At 39.6% G+C, this 13515-nt stretch overlaps 1 protein-coding gene across 2 annotated transcripts in view; it reads left to right on the top strand.

Moving 5' to 3' along the window:
• Positions 1 to 3463: 3463 nt before the first annotated feature.
• st3gal3a (ST3 beta-galactoside alpha-2,3-sialyltransferase 3a) overlaps positions 3464 to 13515 on the top strand; it is a 28301-nt gene continuing 18249 nt past the window's right edge. Inside the window, exons 1-4 of one of the 2 annotated variants that reach the window (XM_068707800.1) lie at positions 3464 to 3520; positions 5973 to 6121; positions 9371 to 9413; positions 9629 to 9721. In XM_068707800.1, coding sequence (XP_068563901.1) covers positions 6010 to 6121; positions 9371 to 9413; positions 9629 to 9721 — 248 coding nt within the window. In that variant the 5' untranslated portion in view covers positions 3464 to 3520; positions 5973 to 6009. Of the gene's footprint in view, positions 3688 to 5972; positions 6122 to 9370; positions 9414 to 9628; positions 9722 to 13515 lie in introns of both variants that reach the window. The other variant, XM_068707799.1, reaches the window with a different exon arrangement.

The following is a 13515-nucleotide window of genomic DNA, read 5'->3' as shown; positions in this document are numbered from 1 at the left end:
TGTTGCACAACTCATTACATTCAACAACATATAACAGAGTGTACTTATATTAGAATAAGTCATTTTCTGTCCCTCTGTTGTCCTGATGCATCCACTATTGACACTAGGGCTGCAACCAATGAATATTTACATTATCGATTCATTTGTTGAGTATTTTCTCAATGTATATTTTGTTCTGTAAAATAAAAAAAATGTAAATAGTACAAAAAAACGGCCATCACAACTTACCAAAGCCCAAGTTGACATCTTTAAATTCCCTGTTTGATCTGAACAACAGACCTAATATTTATATTTGCTTGAACCAGTGAATTATGGTCAATGTTGCTGAAAAAAAATGCAATTAATTGATTATCAAAATAGTTGCAGATTGACTAATTATTGAATCGGCTAATCCTTTCTGCTCCGAATCTTTTTTTTTTGGTGCAGGTATTGATAAAACTCTCATCATATCACTAACCTCTATAGTATCTTGCCTGAGTCTGGCCATGAGCACCTGCCTGACTGTACAGGGACCTGGCTGCATGACGGTCTGTGGTCCTTGTTGGATGATGGGAGCGGCCCAGTCCAACGTTCAGTCTCTGAGGATCCATCAATGGATGCGGTTGCCTAAAGCTGTGTGGAGCTGCTCCCCAGCGGGGGTGAACCCATCAAACGCTCCGATAAGACCCTCCTCAAGCTGAGGGTGCACATTGAGATCCATCCCAGCGGGGACAACAGGAGGAGTGCTGTCTCCCTACAGTTTGTTCTCACTTTGTTTCAGAAGAATGACTCTCATCTGAAGGTTACTGGGATCCTGTGACAAACACTGAGAATAAACTTTAATGGGAAGTAAAATTAGGGATTAAAGCACCAGATGCAAACTATATTCTTAGTTTGAGTCTAGATGAGACGGAGCAGCATTTGCTCCACAGTAAATATCCCCAATCAGCTGACTGAGAGGGACGACAGAAGAAATACTACTACTAATACTACTAATGCTAATAATATCAATCACAGTAAAATGCTGTACTTCACGACACTTATTTAACAGCTACTTACTTTGCAGATAAACCTTTTACGCAGCTTATTTAACACTTAACTTTTATAATATATGATGCATTTTTAAAGAGTGAACCACTCAACAACATACTGAGTTGATCATTGGTTTCCCACAGTCTACAACTCGTACAGCTTACTGATGCTACCATTCAGCGGTGAACCAGCTAGCTAGCTAAGCTGTTCTAATGTATCTTATCGAGAAACTGTGGGCATCCTAAAAGTAGGAATGATAAATGTCATCTCTATATCTCTAATTTGTGATTCAATTAAAAATTTGTCTTTGATTTTTTTCCATTTCATTCCCTCAAAGTTGAAATTAAATCATGTGAAATGATTGTGTCATGCAGCCTGTTGGCTCATAGTGTAATCATATGTGTTATTCAAAGAAAATGATAACTATAAATAAAGAATGTATTTACAATAATAAAGAAATATTTATTATTTTATATTGCAATATATAGTTTTATTATGTCGTGTTCTGTGGTTGGCGTCCTTCTCCTCACACATTTACACCAATAGGGCCCATTGTATGTAATGCTTTGAAGTGCAGGCTGCACTAGTTCCCTAAGTGGTGATGTCAGAGAGTGAAGGGAATAGTCAGATAACGTACTTTTTGTACATATAAATTAATTTTTTTTTACTGTCATAATAACAGACACATAAACACGTAGCTTTTGGATTTTTAATTCCCTTGCTTATAATTAATGTTTGTTTAACTGTATGAATTTAAAAGAACATTGCGTCCAAATCTAATGACACGCGATGAGGCAGAGGTGGAGGATCCAAACATCAACCAAAAAAAGAATAACTTTGCAGTGAAATATTTTTTATACAACCATCCACTTCAAAAACTAAACCTATTAACGTTATGAATAAACATGGCTGTGCTTTGTTTTTTGGTATTTCAAAAGCTAAAGCCTTTTTTTGAGGTATTCGTTCCTCTGCTATTAGCTAGATATTAGATAAATTCATATCTCAAACTTAAACTTAATTTCACCATATTTGAATACTTCCAGTGTTCCCAAGTTGCAGAACAATAATGTTTTCATATGGATGTTATTAGTGACCTGAGGTTTATGCACTTTGCTGCTGCTGAAAGCTTGATCGTCCATCCATTACAAGTGAGAAACGAGTGAGAAAGAGCTGCTTGGCTTTGACAGCGATGCAGGTGCACAAACACGTTCCACGTGTTAAAGAATGGATTCCCAGAAAAGCTGGGAAAGCTTCATCAGGGAATACTGTGCAGGCCAAACACCTTTAAACAAATTTAAGAATTGAATCAGAAGACAGAAACCCTGTTGATAATGCATACTTGGCAGGATCGAACAACTTGGAATTTCCTGGGCCAGATATGAAGTATCCATGGCCAACTGACTGAGAACTGCATGCTGGGAGGAAACTCGTCAACACATGGCAGCTTCTCTCTTCAGCAGGGCAGCATGCAGTAGTTTCCTGATGAATCAAGTAAGGGAGTTGATGTGATTAACTTCATTCTGACATCCAATTCTGTATCCTAAATGAATGCAGTCCGTGCAAACCGACCTCACCACTAGATGGCGGTATAATGAGAAATAAATGAGCAAAAACAGGTGAAATGGCTCCTACAATATACATAACATAAGTAGTATACAGTCATTGATATTATACAGCCATTCAATTACACTTTTTTACTTTTATTTCTTTAATATCAACTAATATTCAGATTCTTCAGTTATCTCACATCCATAGAACCAGGAGATGTCTCTCTGTCCTCACAGATGCTGACAGGACGGAATTGATATCCAGAGGGCCATTTCAAACTATTCATCTTATTCACTAATATGTGTGCAATTTAATTTAAATACAAAACAATACGTGTTAGTTGTTTTCATGGTGTGCCTTATCTGTTAAATAAAAGCTTTTTTGATAATAACGTATGTGTGACCGGGAAGGCAGGAAAAACATTGGGTTCTGAAATTACAGATGAAGTGTCTTTCTAACCTGGGACCTAAAGAGGTCACTAAACGTGCAGTATGACACATGAATACATCGCATTTATAAACGACAGTTGACACCGGTCCCCTGTGCCGCCGCCCTCCACGGTATTAAATATTAAATATTTATGAAACACCCCTATGTTGGATAGTGATAATTAATGATCATTGAAGCTTGAACCCTTAAAATACACATTTTAATGGCTGCGAAATGAGTGAAACAGTTGCAAAATGTAATTTCACACTTACATATATGTGTTGTTTTTTTTTATTCCTGTTGCGATTAAAAATAATTAAAATATTATAACCCATTGTACCAAGTGTGTAACGTTACATTTCTCGATGTAAAATAGTTAAATCGTTAAATAGCGGGTTTTTTAATTGAAGTTTGGCGTCACGCTCTCTCCGTACACAGCAGGACCCCGTGCCGCTGGGCTGGACATATCAGGTGTCCCCAACTGAGCAGCCTGCAGCCCGCAGCCTGGACGGAGCGGAGTGTACCCTGTTAAGTGAGTCGATACAATGCGGAGCTAGTTAAGACTAAGACTACCGGGATGCTTTCACGTAACGCCAATGTCAGTGTTGACCGATGCACGTCGGTAGCTCGGTGGCCAACGCGGCGGCAGGAGGCACTGACGGCTTCGAGGTCAACTTGAAAATTAACGGTCTCCGTCCGGTAAGAGTCTGTGAATGGCTTGCTCGCCAGCGAGGCCAGCTAGTCGTGCCTGCTGGCTACTTGATACAACGTTATTACATGTATTCAATTTACCCTGACAGTCCATGTTGTCATATTAATGTCGTGTATTGAAAGGCAGCGCGTTTTTCTTCATCTCCCACCGCCAGCCGACCGACCGGCCGAGGAGTAACGGTTACCGTAGCTTTATTATCGTAGCTAACGTTATATTACCGTAGCTGTATTACAGTAAGTAACGTTATATTAACGTAGCTGTATTACAGTAAGTAATGTTATATTAACGTAGCTTTATTACCGTAGCTAACGTTATATTACTGTAGCTAAAATGCGACCATTACCGTTGCGACAGCCGAACATAGTCTCTGAGCTGCGTTAACGCTAACTTAGCTGCTAGCTGCAATAACATCACTGTGCTTACTTTTTTTTGGTGTTACCGTCATTATTGACACCGTTTCTCTAACGTTGCGTTCACTGTCAGTTGTTTTCCAATATGGAAACCCCGTCACTTCACAATACTCCATTTAACGTCCACTGTAAATGTGAGTAAGTGACCTAACGTTAGTGGTTAAGATCGTTCCCTCTACTGACTCACCACTGCTGTCCTTATTCCTACTGAGTTTGCCTCACTGTGTCTATATTTGCCAATATTAAATATCGCAACAGTTACACGACAAATATCGTGAAAATCGGTCGCAGATAAATCTCCTCGTGTGGAACCAAATTGGCCTCCAAGCATATTGAGTTGCCGTTTCATTGATAATGATTAACACACTGTGAAAAAACATAAAGAAACGTTACATCTGATGCTGTTAAAGACAGCAAAAAGGAGTGGTGACCGGTGTGTGTGTGTGTGTGTGTGTGTGTGTGTGTGTGTGTGAGAGAGAGAGTAAGTCTACTCTAAATACTACACACACACTGTTTCTCTAATTAGACTCACAGTGTCACATGTTGCATCTCCAGTAGAATAAAATAATAAAGTTTGTATAACACTCAGTACAACTGGATAGTAAAAGATGGTTTATAACGGATGAAGCAATTTGGTAAACATTTAAATCAACTAATGAATAGAAATGATAATACAATTGCTAGTAAATCACTCCATATTGTATATGATTACATTTTTACAATTTTGTTATTGTTATTTAGTGCAGATGGAGTGTGTATGAATAGTAAGAAACGGGGAATTGAGTCAGGGAAGTGATAAATAACAAAATATTACTCATTATTACAATTTACTCACAGTTCTACCTCCGCTATAACTGAACTGGCACAAAATAGAGGAGCTCCAGAGTTGAAGGACGATACCATATATATATATATATATATATATATATATATATATATATATATATATATATGCAAAAAAGTCCTCCCTTAACCCCACATGCATGGAAAAATTATGCATTGTGGGCCCCTATTGGCCGTGCAATTCTCCCACGTTCTGTGCATCGTGTGTATACATTCAACACAGTTTTATTTAGTGAAATATAAACGTAAACACAACATGTGCTGGTATTTACACCTTGTTATGACTCAGGTCTCCTGTACGAAACAGAGCCAAGAGATGAGGTGACCATGCAGGAGTTGCCTCAAGGCGTCTTGTTAGCAACTTTTGAATTAACTTTCCATGCCATCCTCACAAAATGGCTTACACGTACAGAAATACAAATTCACTGACTCACATCCTAATTAAGGTGGCATATCATAATTGTACACTAAGGTACTATTCACCCTTCCACATAAATATACATCAACAATCATATTTTACATAGAGGATTCCTAACGTGTCTCTTTTAGCACTGTTTACAGATGCAGTGGACACTTGAAAGACCAATACATTACGGATGGAGGATCTCCATTGATTAATAGACAGAGTATGTGGGGGACATATCCATCCCTTTTCAGATCAAATAAGAGAAGAGACATTATTCAGCAATAAAATGTTCGGGAGGCACGGTATCGGATCCGATGTCAACCGTATCAAGCCCATTGGGCCTTGAGGCATCTTCCATTTCAGTGTACATCACGCTTCAGTGGCGCATACAGTTACTAGGACCCGAGTGGACCCGTCGTGACGAAGCCTCCGCCCAAACTTCCAAGGTGGATCGATACAAATGAAGTGTCCTCCACAGGAAGACGGGATGAATTTGACACTTCTGCTGACTGGGGCAGGGTGTCAGGCAGTCGGCATCCGTGGGGGATTGTATTAAGTAACAAGAAGCCGTGTATGAGCACAGGAATAACACGATTATTTCCTCCACAAACAGGCACCGGTGTGGGACGGGCCATGCACGCTAGCTGGAGATGAGAATGAAACCCAGTCGCCAATTCTTCCTGGGCCTGTGCTCCATGCTGGCCTTGGGATTCCTCTACTACTCAGGGAGGATCAGTTTACGAGGCTGGGGCCATGATTCATGTGAGTATTAGATAATGTCCCCTGTAAATTTCCCCACTGCCGACGTCATCTTGGATTTTTGAGGAGTTAAGTGGAGAGCTCCGGTAGCCGTAGCAAACTGACAATCACAACCTCACCCTAAAGCATACTCCTCTTTATGGTCTATTTGACTCTAAATGAACCATCATTTACTAAATGAACATCATGCTGTATTGAAGAAGACTTTGAGACCATACACTCATGTAATAAAGGAAATGCAAGCAATATGACACAATTCATTTAGCAAGTTGTATTATAAACGTTTATTGTCTTTTAAAACTGATGTTTTAGGAATGGGACGATATGAAAACTATATGTAACGGATTATCCAGGCCAAAATAGTTGCGATCCACAAAATGATCTCGATAATCATCCAAATATGCTGAAAATGTCACTAAACATACTGGAATCACTTATGGTATAAATAAGGTCATGATAAAACATAAGGTCCCCCTGCATAAATAAAGGATAGATAAATAAATCATTGTGTGAGTCTGTTCTGTCTTAAATGTTAATTCCTGCATTTTTAGAGACGACCTTTTCCAGTCACTCATGTGAGAATATTCAAAATTATACAGATAATAGAAATTCCCCACCATCAACTTATTGCGAGTGTTTTTTTATTGCGCTCCACAGTAAAATCCTGTACGGTCTCATCTAACTCCATAGATCTGTTTGTCGTTTACATACAGTAACATCATCTTCTGCATTCCGTCTGCGCCGTCTTCTGTTTACATTGACAACAATGAACAATGGGGGGGGGGCTGCTCACTGTGTGACAGCACCTTAAGTTCTGCTGGTGAAACAAGGCCTCCTTAAGAACTCAGCAGACTCTGACTGTGTATGTATGACTGTAGAGTTAGATTCTGTGCTGTTCTAAAGGGGGAAGTGAGAAATGAATTCATCAAACATATTGATGTGACTAGAATTAGTTCGGTGAGAGAGTCATAATGTTTGTTGCCCGGCCCTCAGTCCTACTGTGTCTTTTTTTTAGCTTGAGAACACGGCTTTACATCCTCTATTGTTGCAATGTATTGCAACATTAGCATCAATCGAGATCCTGACCAAACATTTGCTGACGTATTCTTAATTCTGGTGTTGTGGATGACTGATGTTTCCTCTTTGCGCTCCCAAATTACCCAATCTGTCGCAATTGTTCTAAAACAGTTTTGCCACAAAATGTATCATAAAAATAAATCAACAAACTAATGGATAAAGAAAATAATTGTTGGTTGCAGCCTTGTTCGTGTTGGTCAGGGCGTCATCAACATGATGTCTCTTTCTACCAGATGGGGGAGCCAGTCGGTTTACTTAGAGACAGCATGTTTCATCGGAGGCTTAAGTTTGCACTGTTACACTGTTTCAAAGAAGAAAAGCAGCAGACATCCATCCTATATACTAAAATCCAGGAAATGAACCAAGTTATTTCAATTTTATTGTTGCTTTTCTTACATAAATAAACATATTTTTCTTTTCAGTCCTTTAGCTGCAACTCAAGTTCTCAGCAAATACACTAAATAAAGAAGTGACATTTTTATATTTATTTATGTTTGTGAACCGCTGGCTAGTGGGGAAGGCCTTCACTCAAAGTTCATAGAAGGGTTGGTGGTCCAGGCTGAGCCAAACTATTAGTTATCCAGTGAACTTAAGCTTTTCCCGAGTCGCTAAACTTTTGTTAGCCAGAAAAGAGCATGAGCCGACAATTCAGCTGTAGATGCATCTTTTTAAACCAGCCTGTGATGTTATGGCTTTTATATAACATCCGTCAGTGAAGCAGTGGCTGTTCCTCGATCTGATTGGTGCCATACCTCATTCAAAGATGGAACATCCTGTCTGATGTTCTGTAATCAGCATCAATCTGAGTCTCATGAACTTTATAAATTGCTCATAAAATATAGTGTGACACATAAAATATGGCGCGTAAGTTAAAGCTGATATTAGCAAACGTATTTATGAATGAGTATGACTGGAAAAGAGTCAAATTAGGTAGAAAAGTTCAGGGTCAGACAAACTGAATACTGTGCTCGACAAACGTAAATGAGACCTTTTCCTTATTCAAATGAAGGGGGAGCTGTTGGCCATTGCAGAAGAGAAGAGACTGCATTTCTCAAAGTTCTCAATAAAGATCTTAACAGCCACTGGAAATCCCGTTGTTGCTGAGCTCCAGACGTTTATGTTCAACTTGTTACAGCGATGTAGCATTTACTCAGAGCGAGGTCCGCACCTCACAGTTGAATGCCTTTACAGGGGCCACAAACTCTCAGTAGAATGGCATCATGACAATATGATCATATCCTCTTTATGAAATTCTGTTGTGGAAATGATTCCAAAAATCTGTTTATTCTGACTTTTCTCACTTAAAACCACATGCCAGGATGGTTCGGACGTTTCTATTAGACGCAAATGAAATCGAGGAGACTACAGAAATAATACAGACACCGAAAAAAGCCATGCGGCCTCGGTTGCTATGGCAATCCACAAACATGGCACACATTGCAATGGAAACAGGAAGGTCACAGTGAACTGTACGGTTTGAGCCGTACTCTGTTTTATGGTGTGTTTGACTCTAAATGGATCATCATTTACTAAATGAACATCATGCTGTATTGAAGAAGACTTGAAACTAGAGATTGAGACCATAAACTCATGTTCACAATGTTTACTGAGGAAATAAATCAAGAGAGAAGTAGAGTCATTTTCTCATAGACTTCTATACAACCAGAGGAGTCGCCCCCTGCTGGTCAGTAGAGAGAATGCAAGTTTAAGACTCATATATTATATACCCATATATACCACCATATACTGTATACCCATATTGGCTTCACTCTTCAGAACTGGAGGTTACCGCCTGGTCTGACCACGGCTTACCCTCAACCTTCCCCTTTCTGATCGCATATGAAACAGGTCTCCCCATTCAAGTGTAGTGCAAAGTGGTGTTTTGGTCCTCCTTTTCCTTCTATTGACAGAGAAGCTCACTCTCAATCAGGCTCCCCACACCTGTAACCCTATTGACTTGGCCTCCATTGTACATTTGTTTGGACAGTTCGCCAAGTTAACTAAACTAATGAGTGCAGTGTAGTTGAGTGCAAGTGGACAATAGAACAGGAAGTCTGCCCCACTGCTGACTTGACCACAGACTGGACTGAGTTAACAGATGTGTTGAATGACTTCAATGTCATACAAATAACTATGATGTTTTAAATCATATTTTCTTCACTTCTCTTTGTCTAGTGTATGACCAACAGGGGTTCCTTCTGAAGCTGGATGTTAGTCTGTAAGTATACATTTTTCCATTTACGTACTATATTTAAACCTTATATATAAACCGCTTGTTTTCAGGCACCGCATCAATGGTGGCATGAGGTGCATGGTTGAGCACTGTTGACTTGTCCCTACTGTTATTTACATCTCTGTGTAACACTAGTCGTGTATATACTTTGTGTGTGAATCTTCAACCATCACTTGACTCGATCCCCACCATGTCCACAGGCCGCTGGAGCTGACGTACAAGTACGGCAATCTAAGCGAGGGAGCCTGTAAGCCTGGGTTTGCAGCTGCCAAGATGACAGCCGTTTATCCAAAGTAAGAACGTGCACAAGCCATCAAACACAGGTCGTTAGATACGACAGGATCAGCATGACCCTGGTGTGTTACCGCTTGTGCAATCGCTGGTCCATCACGTGCTTGTGGTAATGTTGGTGCTTGGGTTCTCCTAGAACATGATCACTACTTACTTTGGTAACTTATCCAGTCTTTACAAATGTCCCCTCAAATGCATGATGTACACAGTGTAAGACAAGGTCACATAATGAGACAAAATAATTGCAGAAGGTTCTAAGTTGCAGCTGGTAAGCATCCCAATGGATTTACATTGAGACGCTTTCAGGCTCTATTCAGCAAAAACATAGTGCTGGCTGAAGGTACATTTTAATGTTATTATGATGTGTTCAAATGTCATCATGTATGTTGAGTTTTTGGCGAAGAGCTTGAATAAATCGAGTTGTTTGTCGGAGATGTTTTCAGAGCAATATAAATAGATATTAGAGAGGGAATTATGAGCTGTTTAACTTTCTAACAAAAACCATGCTATTATAATTCACCCACTGCATGCCTAAAAACTGGCCTACATCAAGTACTCTCCATCAAACAGTCCTATTTTACAGAAAGCTCTCTGAGCTCAGAGTGGTACGGTAGAGTAAAGATCCCATTTCTGCCTCTGCATTATTAAAGACCGAAGAAGTCCCCACCCCCGTTAAAGCCCTTCACCTGCACATGTTTTCAGCACTATGTGTAAAATGAGTCTGAAGACGCAGTGGTCTGACTGGGCCAACGTGTGGTGCACATCTATTTCGGTCCTCTTCTGCTCTGCCGTCGTCCCAGTGCGTGAGAAAACCTTCGGGCCGGTTCACATACCCACTTACTCTGTGAGCACCGGAGACACGCAACCCTCAAACCCACCGGGGCCTTCAGACAGCGCCGTTAATGAAGTGTGCTCCCAGAGTCCAGATTGTAGCATGTTAAAATAACACAGGAGGATGAAACGCCTAGGGCATCCTTGACCCATTTAATCTGCTGTCTTTGCTCAGCTGGGTCCTCCGTGGATCTTTCTGAAGGGAAACTGCTGCAAATACAGAAATGTGCGGCAAAACTGTTTCCAGGGGTCACTAAGAAGGAATGCACAGAAATTTCATGCACTGAAATTTAACAAAGCTACATTCCATATTGCACACTTTTTACTTTTAGTACATGCTGCAGCTGCCCTTACAAAGTGCATACTGTTGCATGTAGTATGCATTTCATTTGGACATAGTAAATGGACTGTACTTGTAAAGCTCTTTTCTAGTCTTCTGACCTCTCAAAGCTCTTTAACACTACTTGTCATCATTCCCCCATTCACACACATTCATACACTGATGACAGGGATACCATGCAAGGTTCCACCATCAGGATCTAATCATTCAAACACATTCATACACCATAGGCACAGCTACGGGAGCAATCTTTGGGTTAAGCGTCTTGCCCAAGGACACATCGTCATGCGACCCAGTCGCCGTCGGACATAACCTTCCTCATAACATTACACCTTGAACTTTGACCCACATCTCATATCTCTGCTGCGCAAAGCATTGTGGGTCAGAATAGCCAGAAAAGCATGCCGGTTTGCATGCTGCAAAATGCGACCGGATGTTGTAGAACATCCTGCATTTGACATACTATGTATCGGGACACTCTAAATCTTAAATAGTATAGTAGTAGTTGGTAGAATTTGCTGACGTGACTAATCAAGCGAAACCTCACCGTGGAGTGAGAGAGCAACATTATGTCTGATTTTACATGAAGCATATCTATGATTGAGGGATTGCCTCCACACAGCTCTCAACATGGAGATGGCTGAGCCGGCGGCTAGCAGCTAACGGTGCTAGCAGTGGACCGGTTACGTAAGCAAAGCACAGAGACACACAGTGACTTCATTCTCTCCTCCACTCTATCTTTACATAGATAATAGCTGTTGGCTGCTATAGTAATGCTCTGAAATTTGAATATAGCACTGTTAAATATGAGGAAATTTGTTATGTGTTACAATGTAATTTGAGGTGATTATCCCTTTAATATGAAAAAAAACCTTGACATTAAAATATCTTCAAATTTGACATTGTCATAGTAAGGATCATTCTGAAGAGGACTCATTTTATTATGAATGTTATAATGTCATTTGAGCCAACTTTCCCTTTAATTTTCTCACAAACCGGACAGTAAAATGTCTTGAAATGTTTCGGGGTCATTCTGAACATGAGTCCAGTGAAAATGTCTGCAAACCTCTGAAGAAAAGCATGTATCTATTTATCTATGTGTGTTTAAAAATAAGGGCATCGTTAATGCGTAAATTGGTGGTCATAGTCAGGAACATTTTGAGCAGAAATCCATCACACTTCTCAGCAAACATACTCTCTGTTTTATCAAACTGGGACTTCTTTTTAATAAACCCTGATAATCATAGTTATGGTATTTTGCTGATTTTTAAGGTTTAGTGTTTCCATTCTTTTGTAACTTACGCTTTGCACCTTGATCAATTTCAGATCACAAGGCCAGATTTTGGTGTTGGTGTTGATCTTATAAATTGAATTTGTGATTTGGAGAAATAAAGTCAGTCCTTCCTGATTCATGGGGACTGAACCCACGGCCTTCATAGCATGACGTTCAAGCTTTTTATACCACTTCTTTATTTAATTGTACTATTTTTGTCATTGTGCTGCTGCACCCACCAGTATCTTATCTCATGTTATCTTATCCTATGTTATCTTAGCTTATCCTATCCTAGCGTAGTATGGAGGCATATAGGCAAGATGCATCGTTAGCAGCTGATTTATTCACCGTGTTGAAGTGTTTTCAGGTTTCTTCCAACATTGACTGATTAGCAGCTGTTTTGTGTTTCCAAAATCAGAGCTCATTTGCAGTTCATTATGTGATATTACACATGAAGGAAACGAGCTGCCAAAGCTGCAGGGGTTGACTCGGTTAAAGAAACACTTTTCCTTCTGTTTCACTTCTTCCACAGCAAAGGTTTATGCACACGTTGCCTTTTGGATGCTTAATTTTTCAAAATTGGACACAAATTATTTTAGCAATTAAAGCCAAATGTATTTGTTGTACAACCTTTCAAAGCAACACGGTTGACTAGAGTTTTTGTCATTTTTAAGTATTAAGGAGACTTTTCACCCTAAATGTAAGTTTGTAGTTACTTTATTTCTTTTTATTAGTTACTGACCTTTTCCAGATTTTTTCTGCTATATTTTACGTCACTTAGATTGTAAATGAAAGAATTTTGTCACAAGGGATGTGGAAGCCTGAGGACACTCAATGGCATCGTGGTCATTTTTATTTTTGTGTTATAAATAAGTTTGTTTTGTTACCTCTCAGCCGGGATCTTGACAAAATGCACTCAAACGTATGTATGTACAGCACATACATGTCCAGTTGTGCTTCAACACGAAGCTCGACTGTGAAAGCCTAATTCCCCAAAGTGGAGACAGATGTAAAGATTAAATAGAGCATAGCATGGTTAATGCTGTGGAGCAACAAACTAACAGAATGCACTTAGCTGTGTAATTTTTCTTTTACATGCAATGTTGAGCACACCTTCATTAGAGATGGACAGAAAGGTGGTAACCAGCCAGTTGGACTATGTTCATGTCGAGTCAATTATTATCTTATTAAATTGTATTATCTTGTCACGTACGCTTATTATTACTGTTTCTGTACACATCCTTAACAAAGAATAATAGTTTACAGTGTATCCCTGTTGCAGATTTTATAGATATATCACACAACAATAATACTGAATACTAAACATGCGTATCAGTGCATGTGTTGGCTGA

The sequence above is a fragment of the Cebidichthys violaceus genome, unplaced genomic scaffold (assembly GCF_023349555.1).
Source record: "Cebidichthys violaceus isolate CVI_PGR_0920_01 unplaced genomic scaffold, fCebVio1.0.p SCAF_13, whole genome shotgun sequence".
Lineage (NCBI taxonomy): Eukaryota > Metazoa > Chordata > Actinopteri > Perciformes > Stichaeidae > Cebidichthys > Cebidichthys violaceus.
Note: the sequence above shows the minus strand (reverse complement) of the source record. Positions and strands in the feature narration are given on the sequence as shown.